The sequence below is a fragment of the Mastigoproctus giganteus genome, chromosome 5, assembly GCF_048544385.1.
Source record: "Mastigoproctus giganteus isolate SK-2022 chromosome 5, ASM4854438v1, whole genome shotgun sequence".
Taxonomy (NCBI): domain Eukaryota; kingdom Metazoa; phylum Arthropoda; class Arachnida; order Uropygi; family Thelyphonidae; genus Mastigoproctus; species Mastigoproctus giganteus.
The window spans coordinates 64,084,660-64,100,068 of record NC_143579.1 but is presented as its reverse complement, the minus strand read 5'-3'; the positions used below and the strand labels follow the sequence as shown (position 1 = coordinate 64,100,068).

General features: G+C 36.7%; 1 protein-coding gene across 6 annotated transcripts in view; it reads left to right on the top strand.

Moving 5' to 3' along the window:
• The window catches only part of LOC150085455 (uncharacterized), a 1,845,429-nt gene that overhangs the window by 1,752,351 nt on the left and 77,669 nt on the right, over positions 1 to 15,409 (top strand). The window contains exon 85 of one of the 6 annotated variants that reach the window (XM_090374040.1): positions 10,830 to 10,933. The exons of the other annotated variants lie outside the window; for them this stretch is intronic. Coding sequence (XP_090230166.1) covers positions 10,830 to 10,933 — 104 coding nt within the window. The remainder of the gene's footprint in view (positions 1 to 10,829; positions 10,934 to 15,409) is intronic. 6 annotated transcript variants of the gene reach the window in all.

Genomic DNA, 15,409 nt, shown 5'->3' with positions numbered 1-15,409 from the left:
GTAAGCATATGTTTGCAAGAAACTAATTTACCTCCGCAAGTAATTTCAAAAATCAAGAACTATACTATATATCAACATAATAGAAATAATAATACCACCGTGCGTGGAGGTGTAGCCATTCTAGTAAACTCAAGAGTCCCTACTAAACACATTCCACTGCAAACTTCCTTAGAAGCAGTAGCAGTGCGTGTCTCCTTAGGAATCATGTTAACAGTAGTTTCAATCTACCTATCACCAAACAAAGAATATACATATAATGACCTAGAAGTACTTCTACTACAGATCCCTCCTCCATTTTGTTTATTTGGAGATTTCAATGCACACCACCTGATCTGGGGCTCCCCACATACAGACAGACGAGGTAAAGTACTGGAGTCGCTGCTTGACAAACACAATCTAACACTGTTGAATACTGGTGCTGATACCTACATCCATTTCTCTACTAGAACAACTACAGCTATAGACTTGACAATCTACTCTCCAACATTATATCCACTCATCCGCTGGACAATTCTGGACAATCCGCTAAACAGTGACCATTTTCCAATAATTTGCGAATTCCAAATAGCTAGAATCCCTCAGGTAAATAATTCCCGCTTAAAATGGAAATTTTCCAAGGCCGATTGGAAGTTATTTGCTCTCAGTATCTCATTCAATGATGAAATTATCAATTTCCAATCCATTGATGATGCCACACAGCACATCACATCTGAGATTCTGAATGCCGCGACCAAGGCCATACCAAAAATGCGTACTGGTTCGTTTAAACATGCCAATATTTGGTGGAGTGAAGCATGCCAACTTGCAAAGAAAGAGAAAAACAGGGCATGGAACCTGTTTCGTAAAAACCCAACTACCGAGAACCTTATAAATTTCAAAAAACTGAAAGCAAAAGCGCGATTCGTAAGGAAAAAGGCAAAAAGAGATTCTTGGATCCAGTTTGCCTCTACTATAACAAAGAACACAAACAGCAGAATAATCTGGAATAAAATAAAAAAACTAAATGGTAGATTTCTCCCAGCATCTTCTCCAATACTGAGATGGAACGGACAAGATTTATCATCTCCAGTTGAAATAGCTAATGCTCTAGCAGAAAACTTTGCCAATATCTCAGATACAGCTGCATATGAACCATCTTTTCAGCAACTTAAAAGAAGGACTGAGCAAAGCAAATTAAACTTCAGTACAAGAATAGAGCTCCCATATAATCAACCCTTTACAATGTTGGAGCTGCAGGTTGCTCTAAACAAATCAAGAAATGGGGCATCAGGACCTGATGGTCTTTATTACGTCATGTTACAACACCTAGACAAAAAGGCTCTAAATTCCCTATTGCTTTTTCTGAATCGGGTCTTCTCCGAAAGCTATTATCCTCGCTCATGGTGTCATTCAACAGTGCTAGCTTTTCCCAAACCTGGGAAAGATCAGACAAATCCATGCAACTATAGACCGATATCCCTTACCAGCTGCTTAGGCAAGACATTGGAAAAGATGGTACACGATAGACTTGTATGGTACATAGAATCCCACTCAGTCATCAGTAGTAATCAATACGGCTTTCGCAAAAACCGATCCACATTAGACCTTATGGTGAAAGCTGAGTGTAACATACGGAACGCCTTTATTCGGAAAGAACATCTTGTCATGGTGTGCCTAGATATTGAAAAAGCCTTTGACACCACCTGGCGCTATGGTATTCTGCAAGACCTATATGCTATAGGGCTCAGAGGTCGACTCCCAATGATCATAGAGAGTTACCTTAAAATTAGAACCTTTCAAGTGAGTTATCGTAATGCTGTTTCGCAAGCTCTTATCCAAAGAGAAGGTGTACCACAGGGATCGGTACTCAGCGCTACTCTCTTTGCTCTTAGGATAAACAATCTAGCGCAGAACATCTTGAGTAACGTAGAAATCTATCTTTATGCTGATGATCTTGCGATATCTTGCCATTCACAGAATATGCGTTCAATTGAACGACATTTGCAGCTTGCAATAAACAAAATAGTGTCATGGACTTCACGTAATGGTTACCGTTTATCAGCAACCAAAACTGCAGCCATTCACTTTTGTAAAAAACGCCAACTACATCCAGAACCTGAATTATCACTGGAAAAACAACCAATACCAATTACCAGCAATATCCGATTCTTGGGCATAACTCTTGACACTAAACTGACATTCCAGAAACACATACTACAAACGCGAACTGTCTGTATGAAAAAGCTGAATATACTTAAAGTCATCTCATCTATGACATGGGGAGCTGATCGCTATACTCTACTCCACCTATACCGGGCCTTAATTAGATCTCGATTAGATTATGGTGCTCCTGTTTATGACTCCGCCCGAAAGACTCTGTTAGCCTGTCTCAACACAATACAACATAGTGCGCTCAGGATTGCTCTTGGGGCGTTCAGGACTTCGCCGGTGCAAAGCTTATATATAGAGGCCAACGAACCTCCACTCCACCTTCGGAGAAAGATGCTGCTCCTCAATTATGCAGTTAAAATATATAGCCTTCCATCTCATCCTATCTGGCCATACCTCTATGATCCACAATGGGTAAACCTTTTCAGAAATAAGCCTCTTGAAAACAAACCTACAGGAATCCGTCTACGAGAACTGATTCAGCAGTGGAATATGCAGTTGGACAATTTACATCAAGACAGAGAAATTGTACAGTCTCCATGGAAAGTGTGTATACCTTCGTGTGATGACTATTTCCGACGTTGGGGGAAACACTCCCTGAACAATTCAACCATTCAGAAAATACATGCAGCTCACTCTTTGGCAAATGCAGACACTTTGCAAATTTATACTGATGGCTCTAAAAATGACACAGCTGTGGGAGCTGCTGTGGTGCTACCAACATCAACAGTGTCTGTTTCATTACCACAAGAATGCAGCATTTTCACTGCAGAACTCTATGCCATTAAGATGGGTTCGACCTTGCTTGCTCATGTTTTCACTCCGAAGACTATTATCTATACAGACTCCTTGAGTGCAGTGACAGCCCTCCAAGGCAATTCTCGCTCTCCACATCCACTAATAAATCAAATAAGAACTCAAATATCCGAATTGCATAACAATAGGCAGACTGTCACATTCTGTTGGATTCCAGGGCACACTGGAATACCAGGAAATGAGAGTGCAGATAAAGCAGCAAGAAACCCCACCGATAATAACCACATCCGGATTCCTTACACAGACTACAAATCAATCATACGCTGCATTTGCAATGAAAAATGGCGAGAAATATGGCATAATCAGGTAAATAACAAGTTACGAAATATAAAACAGAATCCACAGCTATGGAAATCTAGTTTCCGTTCAAACAGACATGAAGAGGTAGTGCTTGCTAGAGCACGTATAGGTCATACCCAACTTACACATCACCATTTATTGCGAGGAAATAATCTACCACTGTGCTTCCACTGTAATTTAACGCTAACCGTAAAACATATCCTTATAGAGTGCACTCACTATCAGTATGCCAGAAACACATCATTCCGATCCCTATCAAATTTAAATGAACCTCTTCAAATTAGACATATGATTGGAGACAACTCCAATTTACCTGAGTTTTTCCACTATCTAAAACAGATTAATATATTTATGCTCCTATAAACCCTTTTTATTAATCATTACTGTGTCTCTCGACAAGAACAGGCGCAATATGGCCAAAGTAGCTCTTGCGCCAAAAAACCCAACAACAACAACAACAACAACAACTTGATTGGTCAGTGCACAGCGATCCTCTCAGCAGCAATCACTATCCAATAATCATCATCATGGCATTAGGAACCACATGCAAGTCACATAAAACTTCCAGATGGAAAATAAATGAAGCAGATTGGGAAACTTATAAATCATTTGCAAAACTAATTGTTGATACTATCAAGCAAAAAACGTTAGTGCAGCAGTACAATTAGTAGCAAATAAAATAATTCAAGCTGCTGAACACTCTATCCCAAAAACATCGTCTCACTTTCCAGCACATTCAAATTATCATGGTGGAATGCAGAATGTGTGCAGGCTAAGAAAGAGCAAAACAAAACCTGTAATACTTTTCGAAGGTATCCAACTTAAGAGAACCTCATATTGTTCAAGAAGGCATGGGCAAGAGCCAGTAGGAAAGCATCCTGGATAAAAACCATATATAAGGTGAGCCAGTAGGAAAGCATCCTGGATAAAATTTGCATCTACATTAACAAGTTCCACACCATCTAAAACTGTCTGGAATAAAATTAACAAAATGAATGGCAGATACCAGATTACTCAAACTCCGATTCTAAACTAGACTGGACAAGTCACTGCAGAGCCATCAGAAATAGCCAATGCACTGGGTGAAATCTTTGCCAGAATATCAGCAACCACTTGATATACTTCCACTTTTCAAGTATACAAGACAAGAATAGAAAGAAAAACTGAATTTTTCCATAAGAAATGATGAAGAGTACAACCTACCTTTAACATTCCATGAATTGAAACATGCTCTTTCACAGACAAAGCAGAGTGCTGTAGGACTAGAAGCAAATTCACTGTATGATGTTAAAGCAACTCAATGATCAATCCCAAATGGCATTACTAGAACTATATAACAGAATCTTCCTAGAAAACCAATTTCCAGACAGTTGGCATCATGCAATAATTCTTGCTTTCCCAAAACCGGTGAAAGACCTCTCTGACCCATGCAACTACCATCCAATAGCTCTAACAAGTTGCCTGGGAAAGGTTATGGAGAAAATTATCAGTGCTCTTCTAACATGGTTTTTGAACTGAAATAACCTTCTCAATCCAGCACAGCATGGTTTCAGGAAAAATCGTTCGACACTAGATTTACTTATCAAATTAGAAAACAGTGTGCGGAATGCCTTTATCTGAAAAGATCACCACGGAATGATCTCTTTCGATATAGGAAAAAGGCTATGATAAGGCATGGCATTATGGAATTATTCAAACCTATATCACCTTGGATTACGTGGACATCTTCCTAAATGTATTCAAAATTTCTTATGCCACAGGTCATTTCAAGTTAGGTTGCAGAATGCTCTTTCAAAAGTCTTCACCCAAGGAGAGGGCGTGCCTCAGGGGTCAATGCTTAGTACTACCCTCTTTTCTATCAAAATAAACTCCATAACTGAACATATACCAAAACCTGTTGATACCGCTTTATATGTTGACGATTTCAGTATTTCCTATCACTCTCAGAATATGCGAAGTATAGAACGGCAGCTACAAGTAGCAATAAATAAAATAAGTAAATGGGCACAAACAAATGGCTTCCAGTTTTCCACACAAAAAACTGCATGTATACACTTCTGTAGGAAACGAAACCTACACCCTGATCCTGAACTTAAACTCGATGGATATGTGATCCCAGTTGTACCAAACATAAGATTCTTAGTGCTTCTCTTAGATAAGAACATATTAAGCAACTAAGACATTCATGCATCAAGAAGTTAAATCTACTGAAAGTTCTTTCTGCAACAACTTGGGGTGCAGATCAACGTACACTACTTAAACTTTATCGAGCAATAGTACGTTCCAAGCTGGATTATGGAGCACCTGTTTACGACTCCACAAGATCAAGTGTACTGGGATGGTTAGATCCCATACACGAAAGTACGCTTCGTATAGCACTTGGAGCTTTTCGCACTTCACCTGTACAAAGCCTATGTGCAGAAGCCCATGAACTTTCACTACAACTTAGATGACAGAACTTATTATTACACTATGCCATCAAGTTAAAATCCATCACCGATCATCCAAGTAGAGAGGTTCTGTTTTCATCTTGCTGGGAAAAATTTATACCAAGCCCATCCATGAATGAACCAATCTGCCAACAACCGTCTAAAAGATTTACTGTTAAGCTGAGAGCTTAATTATGACAGCATAACTAGTACGACTGCACAGATCATTCCACCATGGATCATAATTCAACCTGCATTTTCAATCCTGGGGGAAAACAACTCTCCTGAGAACAAACTACCAGCAGCTACATGCAGCATACAAAGAACAATATGAACATCACACTTTCATATACACAGATGGGTCAAAAACAGAGACCTGTGTAGGAGCTGTGATTCACTTCAAAGACTGTACTCTTATCCAACAACTCCCAGAGGAATGTAGTGTCTTTCCAGCCAAATTACAAGCCATTTTGATGGCCGTGAACAAAATTAAACATAAACAGATAGCAGACAGCATAATTTTCACTGACTCACTTAGCTCTGTCATTGCCTAACAGAATGCTAATACCAATGCACACCGAATTTTACAATAGGTCCAATATTCAGTATCAAAGCTGTTACAAAGTAATCACAAGATCAGATTTTGCTGGATCTCAGGAGGCCACACAGGAATAACTGGAAATGAAAGAGCAGACAAAGTGGCAAGAGAAGCTGCTACCTCTGACTATGCCTTTCGCTCAATACCATATACCGATTACAAATCATTAATCCACCAAAGCAGTTCAAAACAATGGCAACAACACTGTCAAGATCAAATTAACAACAAACCTCATGTAATTAAACAAACACTTCAACCATGGACTACTAGCAGCCGATCCAACAGACACGAAGAAGTGATCCTTGCTCGATTGTGAATCGGACATACCCATATGACTCATTCTTACCTACTCAGAGGTGAAGACCCTCCTGAATGCCAAAACTCTCACGTTCCACTCACTGTACATCACTTCATGGTGAACTGTCCAAGATTTAACAGAAAACATATAAAAGCCCTTCAAACAGTAATGAATGCACAAAACAACCTAAAGCTTAAAACAATTTTAGATGACTGGCCAAATATTAACACGTTTTCTTTTTCCTTAAGTTAATCGGATACTACCAAAACATATAAAAACTAATAGTATAACATTTACGAAAAAGCTACGTAATAATAAAACAAAATCTTGGCTTCCTTCCAAACAACATCAAGAAAAATGAAAAATGTCGAAATATGAAACTCTCTAACCTAGATTAGGCTCATTATAGCCCAAGCTGCTCTTGTGCCAATAGCTCTCAAACGACGACAACAACAATAGCTCTATATAATAGAATATTTCTGAACAACCTGTATCCATCCATATGGCAGCATGCAATTTTCCTTGCATTTCCCAAACCCGGAAAAAGATCCTTCCTATACATATAATTATCGCCCTATTTCACTGACCAGCTGCTTTGGGAAAATCCTTGAACGAATGGTGCACTACAGACTTATGTGGTTGCTGAAAAAAAGAGAACGTTTTATCACCCTACTAATTTGGATTCAGGAAAAATAGATCGACACTTGATCTGTATGCCAAAGTTGAAACAAATATTAGAAAAGCTTTTGACACAACTTGGAGATTTGGAATCCTATGAGATCTATTTCAGTTAGGATACTGAGGACAACTTCCTCAATTGATAGAAAAATTCCTTACTGACAGAACATTTCAGGTACAATGTAAAGGCTGTTTATTTACAATATATATACAACAGGAAGGAGTCCCCCAGGGCTCAGTATTAAGTGCAACCCTGTTTGCCCTGTTATACCACCTTCACTGGAAATATATATGTATGCAGATGATCTTTCCATTTCATTTCAATCACAAAGCATGAACACGATTGAATGACAGCTCCAATTATCCATAAACAAAATAGAAGCATGGACTAATAATAATGGATATAGAATATCTGAGAAAAAATCAGCTGCTATACACTTCTGTAAAATGTGTAGTTTTCATCCTGAACCGGTCTTATACTTAAATAAAATTTCTCTACCCATTGTTCAAAATTTCTCCTTCTTAGGCTTAACATTAGATAGAAAACTAAACTTTCATGAATATATATTAAGACTTCGAACTAGTTGCCTCTCAAAACTTAACATCTTACACACAGTACCTTCAATGGCCTGGGCAGCCAACAGGTACACATTACTACAACTATATAAAACTTTGATTATATATCGTTTGGATTATGGATCTCCTGTATATGCTTCAGCAATAAGGAGCATGTTACATCACCTAGATACCATTCACCACAATGCTCTCTGCAATAACTGTAGGAGCGTTTAGAACTTCACCAAGCTTGTATGCAGATTCATCAGAACCCCCACTATACCTTCGGCGTGATTACCTACTGTGCATGTATGTGGCAAAAATATACAGTCAACCATCAAATCAAAATTGGTCCATTATTCACGATCCACTATGGACAAGTAATTATGATTGAAAATAAACCAGTAGGACTGCATCTCTGACACTTAGCTCATGTTTGGGAAATGAATTTCCAGCACATTTCTGCTATAGATATAAACTCAGAACCTCCTTGGATGCTGACTATGCCTTTGTCCATATCATATCTTACAAACAGGAAGAAAAAAAGAGATCTCTTCAATCGTTATACAGAAGCCTCACACACTGCACAGTTTTTAAAATAGAAACAGTCATCAGATTTACACGGATGGATCAAAATCGAACAACTAAGTAGGTGGCACAGTAGTTTTACCAGAATATACTATATCTGTCTCCTTGCCTCATGTTTGCAGTATTTTCACAGCAGAATTATATGCTATTAAACTAGCACTGGATGATATTACCGAGCACCAGCTTCTACCTGCTGTAATCTATACTGTGACTCCCTTAGTGCAGTAGCGGCTCTACAGAATAGCAATTCCTCAGAGTCTTGCATATCTGTTGGATTCCCAGCCATGTTGGAATCCCAGGAAATAATCATGCAGACCAAACAGCAAAAAATCCAGATCTTAATATGCAAGATAACTTTCAATTTGTACCATTTACAGATTATAGGGACATATTTCGTACCAAATATACTTCCATTTGGAAACAACTTTGGAGGGATCAACCGTGCAATAAACTCCACAGAATAAAAAAAATCTATGTTCATTGCATTCTAGCTCACGTACAAATAGATGGGAAGAAGTTATATTGACAAGACTGCACATTGGGCATACCTTCCTCACCCACAAACATTGACTTCTAAGAGAAGATCCCCCGCTCTGCACAGTCGGTCAGATACAACTTACAGTAAGGCACATCCCGATTGATTGTCCATCCTATTCAGTCATTCATCAGATCATTAGCAAACTTGCAAGCTTTTCTAATCCTCTTTCATATACTTGGTGACAAAGCAAACCTAAGCGAGCTCTTTATATATATAAGCATCTTGGAATAATAAATACACTTTGATGATATATGCATAAATCATTAAAATGAATATAGTGACTCTGACAGACACCTATTGGCCATAGTTGCCCTTGTGTCGTGAAATCTGCATAACAACAACCAGATTGTTAAGTGCCAAAATTTACAGAGTTTCCTATATTGTTATTTATTTTTAATATTGTGTGTTATTTTCAATAATAGGAAAATAAAATTAAAATGAGGGAGGCAACTCTCCTATTATTTAAAATGGAGTTGAAAGACGTAATGGTGAATACAGGGATAACTAATGTGATAAATAAACACTAAACTACTATCATAATTTAGATTAATTTAACATTACATTAAGCAACCTATGCTTCAGAGGTCCCTGCTTCTTTCTTCCATGGTAAAAGATATATAAATATAGCAATGAAAATTAATAAATTTCTGCTGAGAAAGCATTACATCTTCTTCCACAGAACATAAAGAATAGAATGAAAAAGTTTAAGGATATCCCAGGAGACTTGTATGGAGTGGCCTGGAACCCAAAAAAAGTTATTCCTCCATTCTTCTGAAAAATTCCTCCTGCTGACCCTCGGGCATCAGCTGGACAACAGAATGGAATGTTAGGGCACTTTATCATGACAGGTTTCCCAGAATCCTCTTCAACCTTATCATATTCTTTTGTGTTCTGTGGAAGAAGATGTATGCCTTCTCACCAGAAACTTAACTAATTTTTCATGTTAAATTTATGTATTTTTTATCATGAAAGAAGGAAGCAAGATTTCCAAAACGTGCAGTTTGCGTGATGTATTGTTAAATTAAATTGATCTAAATTATGATGTGGTGCTGTGTAGTTAGTTATTTATTGTATTTCCTATAATTATAATGATAACAACAATAAATAGATGTTAGGAAAACAGTTGCCAGTTATAGCTTGGTTTACTGATATCCAAATAGAATTAAAGCAGTCTTGCCCATTTTTATGGTTTTTCTCATTATATTTAGTCATTAGCTGATGTGGTTGTATTCTAGAAATCTGTTTTATTCTTATGAGAACTTCTATCCACATCTGGACAATTTTTTTTTCAAACACAGTCAGAAATAGTGTTATAATACTTTGAATTTATCATACTAATCTTTAGTGGAGAGCTCGACTATCATGACTATGGTGTCAGTTTCCAATGTGAAAGGGAGCAGAAAATTGTTACTTGCAGAGTCGTAAAATTTTATCAGTTTTATTCTTCAGCTATAAAACCAGCAGACCATAGAACTGTCTTCTGTGGACATGACTTAACCAGCCATAAGTATTATAACCCTATTACTACCCTTTTGTTGAAAACTGACCTGCACTTGAACTTCAGTTTTCACTCTGTATTCATAGTGAAAACCGAAGAAGACTAAAAACTTTTTATAAAGTTTCCCTTAACGTTTTATAAATGAACAGCAGTTTATCACATAATGTGCAAACAAAATAAAAAGACAGTGAAAAGTTTCATTTTTGGAATTCAAAGCAGTGAGCTATAACAAAAAAAAAAAACACATTTTATGAAACATTGTTTTTATGCTTCTTTCCCCCTTCATTTATTCTCACAGAGAAAATATATAGCAATTGAAAGCTTAATTATGCTAATTTATTCCTTCTTTTCATATCTTTCCCCATAAAATTATCCATTTTCAGCCCCATTTATGTTAATGCGATGTATACCAGTGCAAGGTTTGGGGCCGACGTTCTATAAACCAGTGCCTTCTGAAGGAGGCTCCCGAATTCCTGTCTACCGCTGGGTAATAATAGAAAAGCCCTTTTCTGTTAACATCAGAATAGCCTTAGCTTAACAATAACTGTTGATTTATTATTGTAAATTTGTATTTGATTTTACCTTTAACAACTGGTGAGTGGCTGGGAATGTAAATTATGCTAATTGTTGAATGAAATGTAGCAAAATTTATTTGTTCACATTTTTAATTTTTTCACATGTATTTTATTTATTTTTTTTTTATTATGGAGCACTATGAAAAATCCTCTTACTAAAAGCAAAGCTATTATTAAACTTGGTACTATACCAAATGTAATATAGATATAGTAATAACTATACCAAATGTGACACATCATTTTTAATCTAGTTTGCTAGATTAAAAATGATATGTCAAAATGAGATCATGCTTTAAATTATTCAGGTGCTAATTATATTTTTCTATTAAATAAATTATTTCATAGAGAAAAGTTGTTTATAAGTCATATGAATCGAATTTAAATGAAAGCATTCCTCATGTTTTAAAATACCTTTTGAAGATTTATTTTGTGTTTGTATGGTATCTTTCTTCATTCTGTGTTTATTTTGTGTTTGTATGGTGTCTTCATTCTGTGTTTATTTTGAGCACTTTTTTTTTTTTTTTCACAAACTTCTTTTCTGTACTGTAGAAGCTGAAATTTCCTTATTTCTTATTTATTCATATATATGCAGAGATGTACTGTCTCTCTATATGGTAATTAGTGTAAATGTCCACCTTGACAATGATAGTCAGACAGAAATCTTTACACTGGAGATCCCAGCCACTCAAACAGTTAGACTTGGTTGACTACTGTAGCTGAGTTTATACCACTAAATAATGTTATAATCTCTATATATTTTTTTAAAAATAAGTCTTCTGATTAAATATGTCAGCATAAAATCAACATCAAATATCTTAAATAAACATTTAATTATCTAATCTGCTCTCCATAAAACACAGTAACAAAATACGATAAAACCTCATTGTCTCCAAACTTGTTAACAATACTGCATTTTTTATATGAATTTTCATCAATATACAGTGTACTACAATTTTACAAATACACATGTATGAAAAAAAAAAAAAAAAACTTGCATTGGATCTAGTCTTTTCTTTCCTCGTGAAAAATGTGAAGTAACTAAATAATACACCGATATTGAATAATCCAAAAAAAATATATATATTTTATTGTAAACATTGTTAAAACTGGCCAAACAAAATGCAGACTACAGAAGTAAAATTTGACTATAAAAACAACTTATGTAACTCATCAGCTGCCGTGTTATATGCTATACGCCAAAACTAAAGTTTCAGAATTAAAATATTTATTACAGTGATGTCAGTGGGAATTTGTTTCCCTTCATTGATAGTTTGACCTGCAATCTGTATCATTAAGCATTTTGTTATTGAAAAAGCTTTTCTATAAAAAACGTGAAGCAAATGGTATTTTTAGGTCTTATTAAGCCTATTCTTTCATATAATTATCAAGTGTTACAAAACAAGAAGTTAAAGTTAGTGGAATTTCTCCCATCCAAGTATTGAGTGTGCTGGCTTCATGTTTGATCACATCTACAAACAGTCAATGCTAGCTAACATCAGATATTGTTTATCATCTGTTAGATATCCAATTGCAAAAGCACAGGTTTTTCTTATATTTATTTAACTGTTTTGTTTACCAACTTGAACATAATGCCCAAATGCAGGAATTAAAAAAAAAAGGTTAAAAACATGTCTAAATCACATCATATGGGTTTTATTTTGAAACATTTAATTTAAAATATACACTTTTAGTGAAAAAAAAAATTTTCCACAGTTCCATATGACAGAATGAAAATAAGGGTGTTATCAGAAAGTGAACAATTTTGAATTCGTCGTCATCATCAGCCATTTTCAATGAAGGCCTCTCCAGCAACTTTCCAGTTCCTTCTGTTTTGTGCAATGGCCATCCATTTACTACCCACAAACTCATGAATTTCATCTGTCCATCTCCATCGTTGTCTTCCAGGTTTTCTCCTAGCTCTTCTTGGGTACCATTCTGTTATTTTCTTAGTCCATCTGTCATCGTGTCTTTGAGCTATGTGTCCTGCCCAAGACCATTTTGGTTCTTTAGTTTTGATAAGAATGACCTTTACTTGAGTTTGCTGCCTAATCCATGTGTTTCTGTTCTTATCTAACAGTCTGATTCCCAATATAATTCGTTCCATTCTTCACTGTGTAATTCTCAGCTTCTCTTCCATTCTTTTGGTGACTGCCCAAGTTTCACTTCCATAAGTCATGGTGGGGAGTATACATTGGTTCAATATTTTATGTTTCAGACAAATTGGGATATTGCTCCTCAGTATGTGACTATATTTCCTGAATGCTGTCTATAGAAAATTTATTCTTCTCTTGACTTCCACCCATTTATCATTATTACAGATTTTTGTTTTTTTTTTTAATAAAAACCCTAAACACGAGAGGTATTAGAACCTATAGTACTTAATACCTTGCTTGGGTTGGAGGTTGAGAAGATGAAAGAGGATATTTGTTGACATTAGACTTGAACTTCTGTAGACTGTAATTTTCAGGAAATACGTATGAAGGAAGCGTCCATGGAAGTATCTGTAGAAGAGGCAAGCAGCAGAAACAGTGTCTGAGACAGCGAGCGGAGCGACTCTTAGAGACGAGTCATTAATTAACCTAACTGCCCTCTTCTGAATGGAATCTAGAAGCCTGAGAGAGGTTTTGGGGGCACCGCCCTACACAATTTCTAAAATTAATAATGCAGAAAATGATACAATGGTACTGATATTTATGATGATACAATGGAATTGATATTTATGATGTAATCAAACAGCATGGTCTAGTTATCATCTGCCTGCAAGAAACCAATCTAACTCCACAGGTGATTCCAGTGATTAAAAACTATAGTATCTACCAACAAGACAGAAGCAGTACTCGGGTGCCTCCGTAGCCAGATGGGCAGGAGCAGCAGTGCGTAACACACGCTTCTTGATTAGACGAGGGTTCGAGCCCGTGACCACCAAATATGGAGGATGCAGAAAGGTCAGGGAATGACCACTGCATATCCCTGGAGCAATATGGCCTTAGTTGCTAATGCTCCTAAAAAAAAAAAACCAAACAAGCAGTACTGGTGCCTCCGTAGCCAGGTGGGCAGGAGCAGCAGTGCATAGCACAAGCTTCTTGATTAGACCGGGGTTCGAGCCCATGACCACCAAATACGGAGGATGCGGAAAGGTCAGGGAATGACCATCGCATATCCTCATAGCAATATGGCCTTAGTTGCTAATGCTCCTAAAATCCAAATAACAAACAAACAACAACAAACAGCAGCAGTACTAACTCAACAAGAGGAGGCGTAGCCATACTTATTGACAACAAGGTTCCTATAAAACAGATCCCTCTGCAGACCACATTAGAGGCTGTAGCGGTATGTATTTTTTTTAGTTTTATGCTAACGGTAGTCTCTGTGTGCCTCTCCCCAGACAAAGAATTTACTGTAAAAGAGCTGGAGGATCTTACAAAGCAGCTTCCATCTCCTTTCATTCTGCTAGGAGATTTCAACAGGCACCATCCTATGTGGGGATCTCCCAAGGTAGACAAACGAGAAAAACTCATTGAAACAGTTCTTGATAACCAGAATCTCACATTATTAAATACTGGTGCTAACACTTATATTCACTTTCCCACCAGAGTATCTACTGCCATAGACCTATCAATATGTTCTCCAAAACTATTCCTAATTATTCAGTGGTTAGTTTTAAGTAATCCACTGAATAGTGATCATTTGCAAATTGCAAACAAATAGAACCTCACATATAGCCAGCCACATAAAATGGAAATTTACCAAGGCAGATTGGAACAAGTTCACCAATGCAATTTCCTTTGATGATCGAGTCATCAAAAGCCAGTCTATAGATGATGTTACTGACCACATTACTACACAGATAATAACAGCTGCAACCTGCTCTATCCCGAAAACCAGAGTTGTTCCTCATATGATGCATGCCGCATTGCCAAAAAAGAACAGAATAAAGCATGGAATCTATTTCGCAAGAACCCAACAACTGGCAACCTGATAAATATTCAGAAAAGTAAAGCTAAGGCACGTTATGTGCAGAAAAAATCGAAAAAAGATTCTTGGATCCGGTTTGCTTCCACCATTAATAAAAAATACAGAGAGCAGAAAAATCTGGAAGAAAATCAAAAAGCTGAATGGTAAATCCCACCCAGTATCAACACCTATTATAAGTTGGAAGAGTAAAGATTTCTCCTCTCCAAGAGAAATTGCAAAGACCCTAGCAGAATCCTTTTCTGAAATGTCTGCTACATCTGCATAAGAGTCAGCCTTTAAACAGATAGCCAACTAAAAAAATTGAGTGGCAAATGCCTAAAAAACGGTACTCACCTTGTATAAATCTGCAATAAATTTATTGGTAAATGGTGGCTGAATTTAGTTTGGAAGAAGCATTAAAAAGAGTGGGGGGT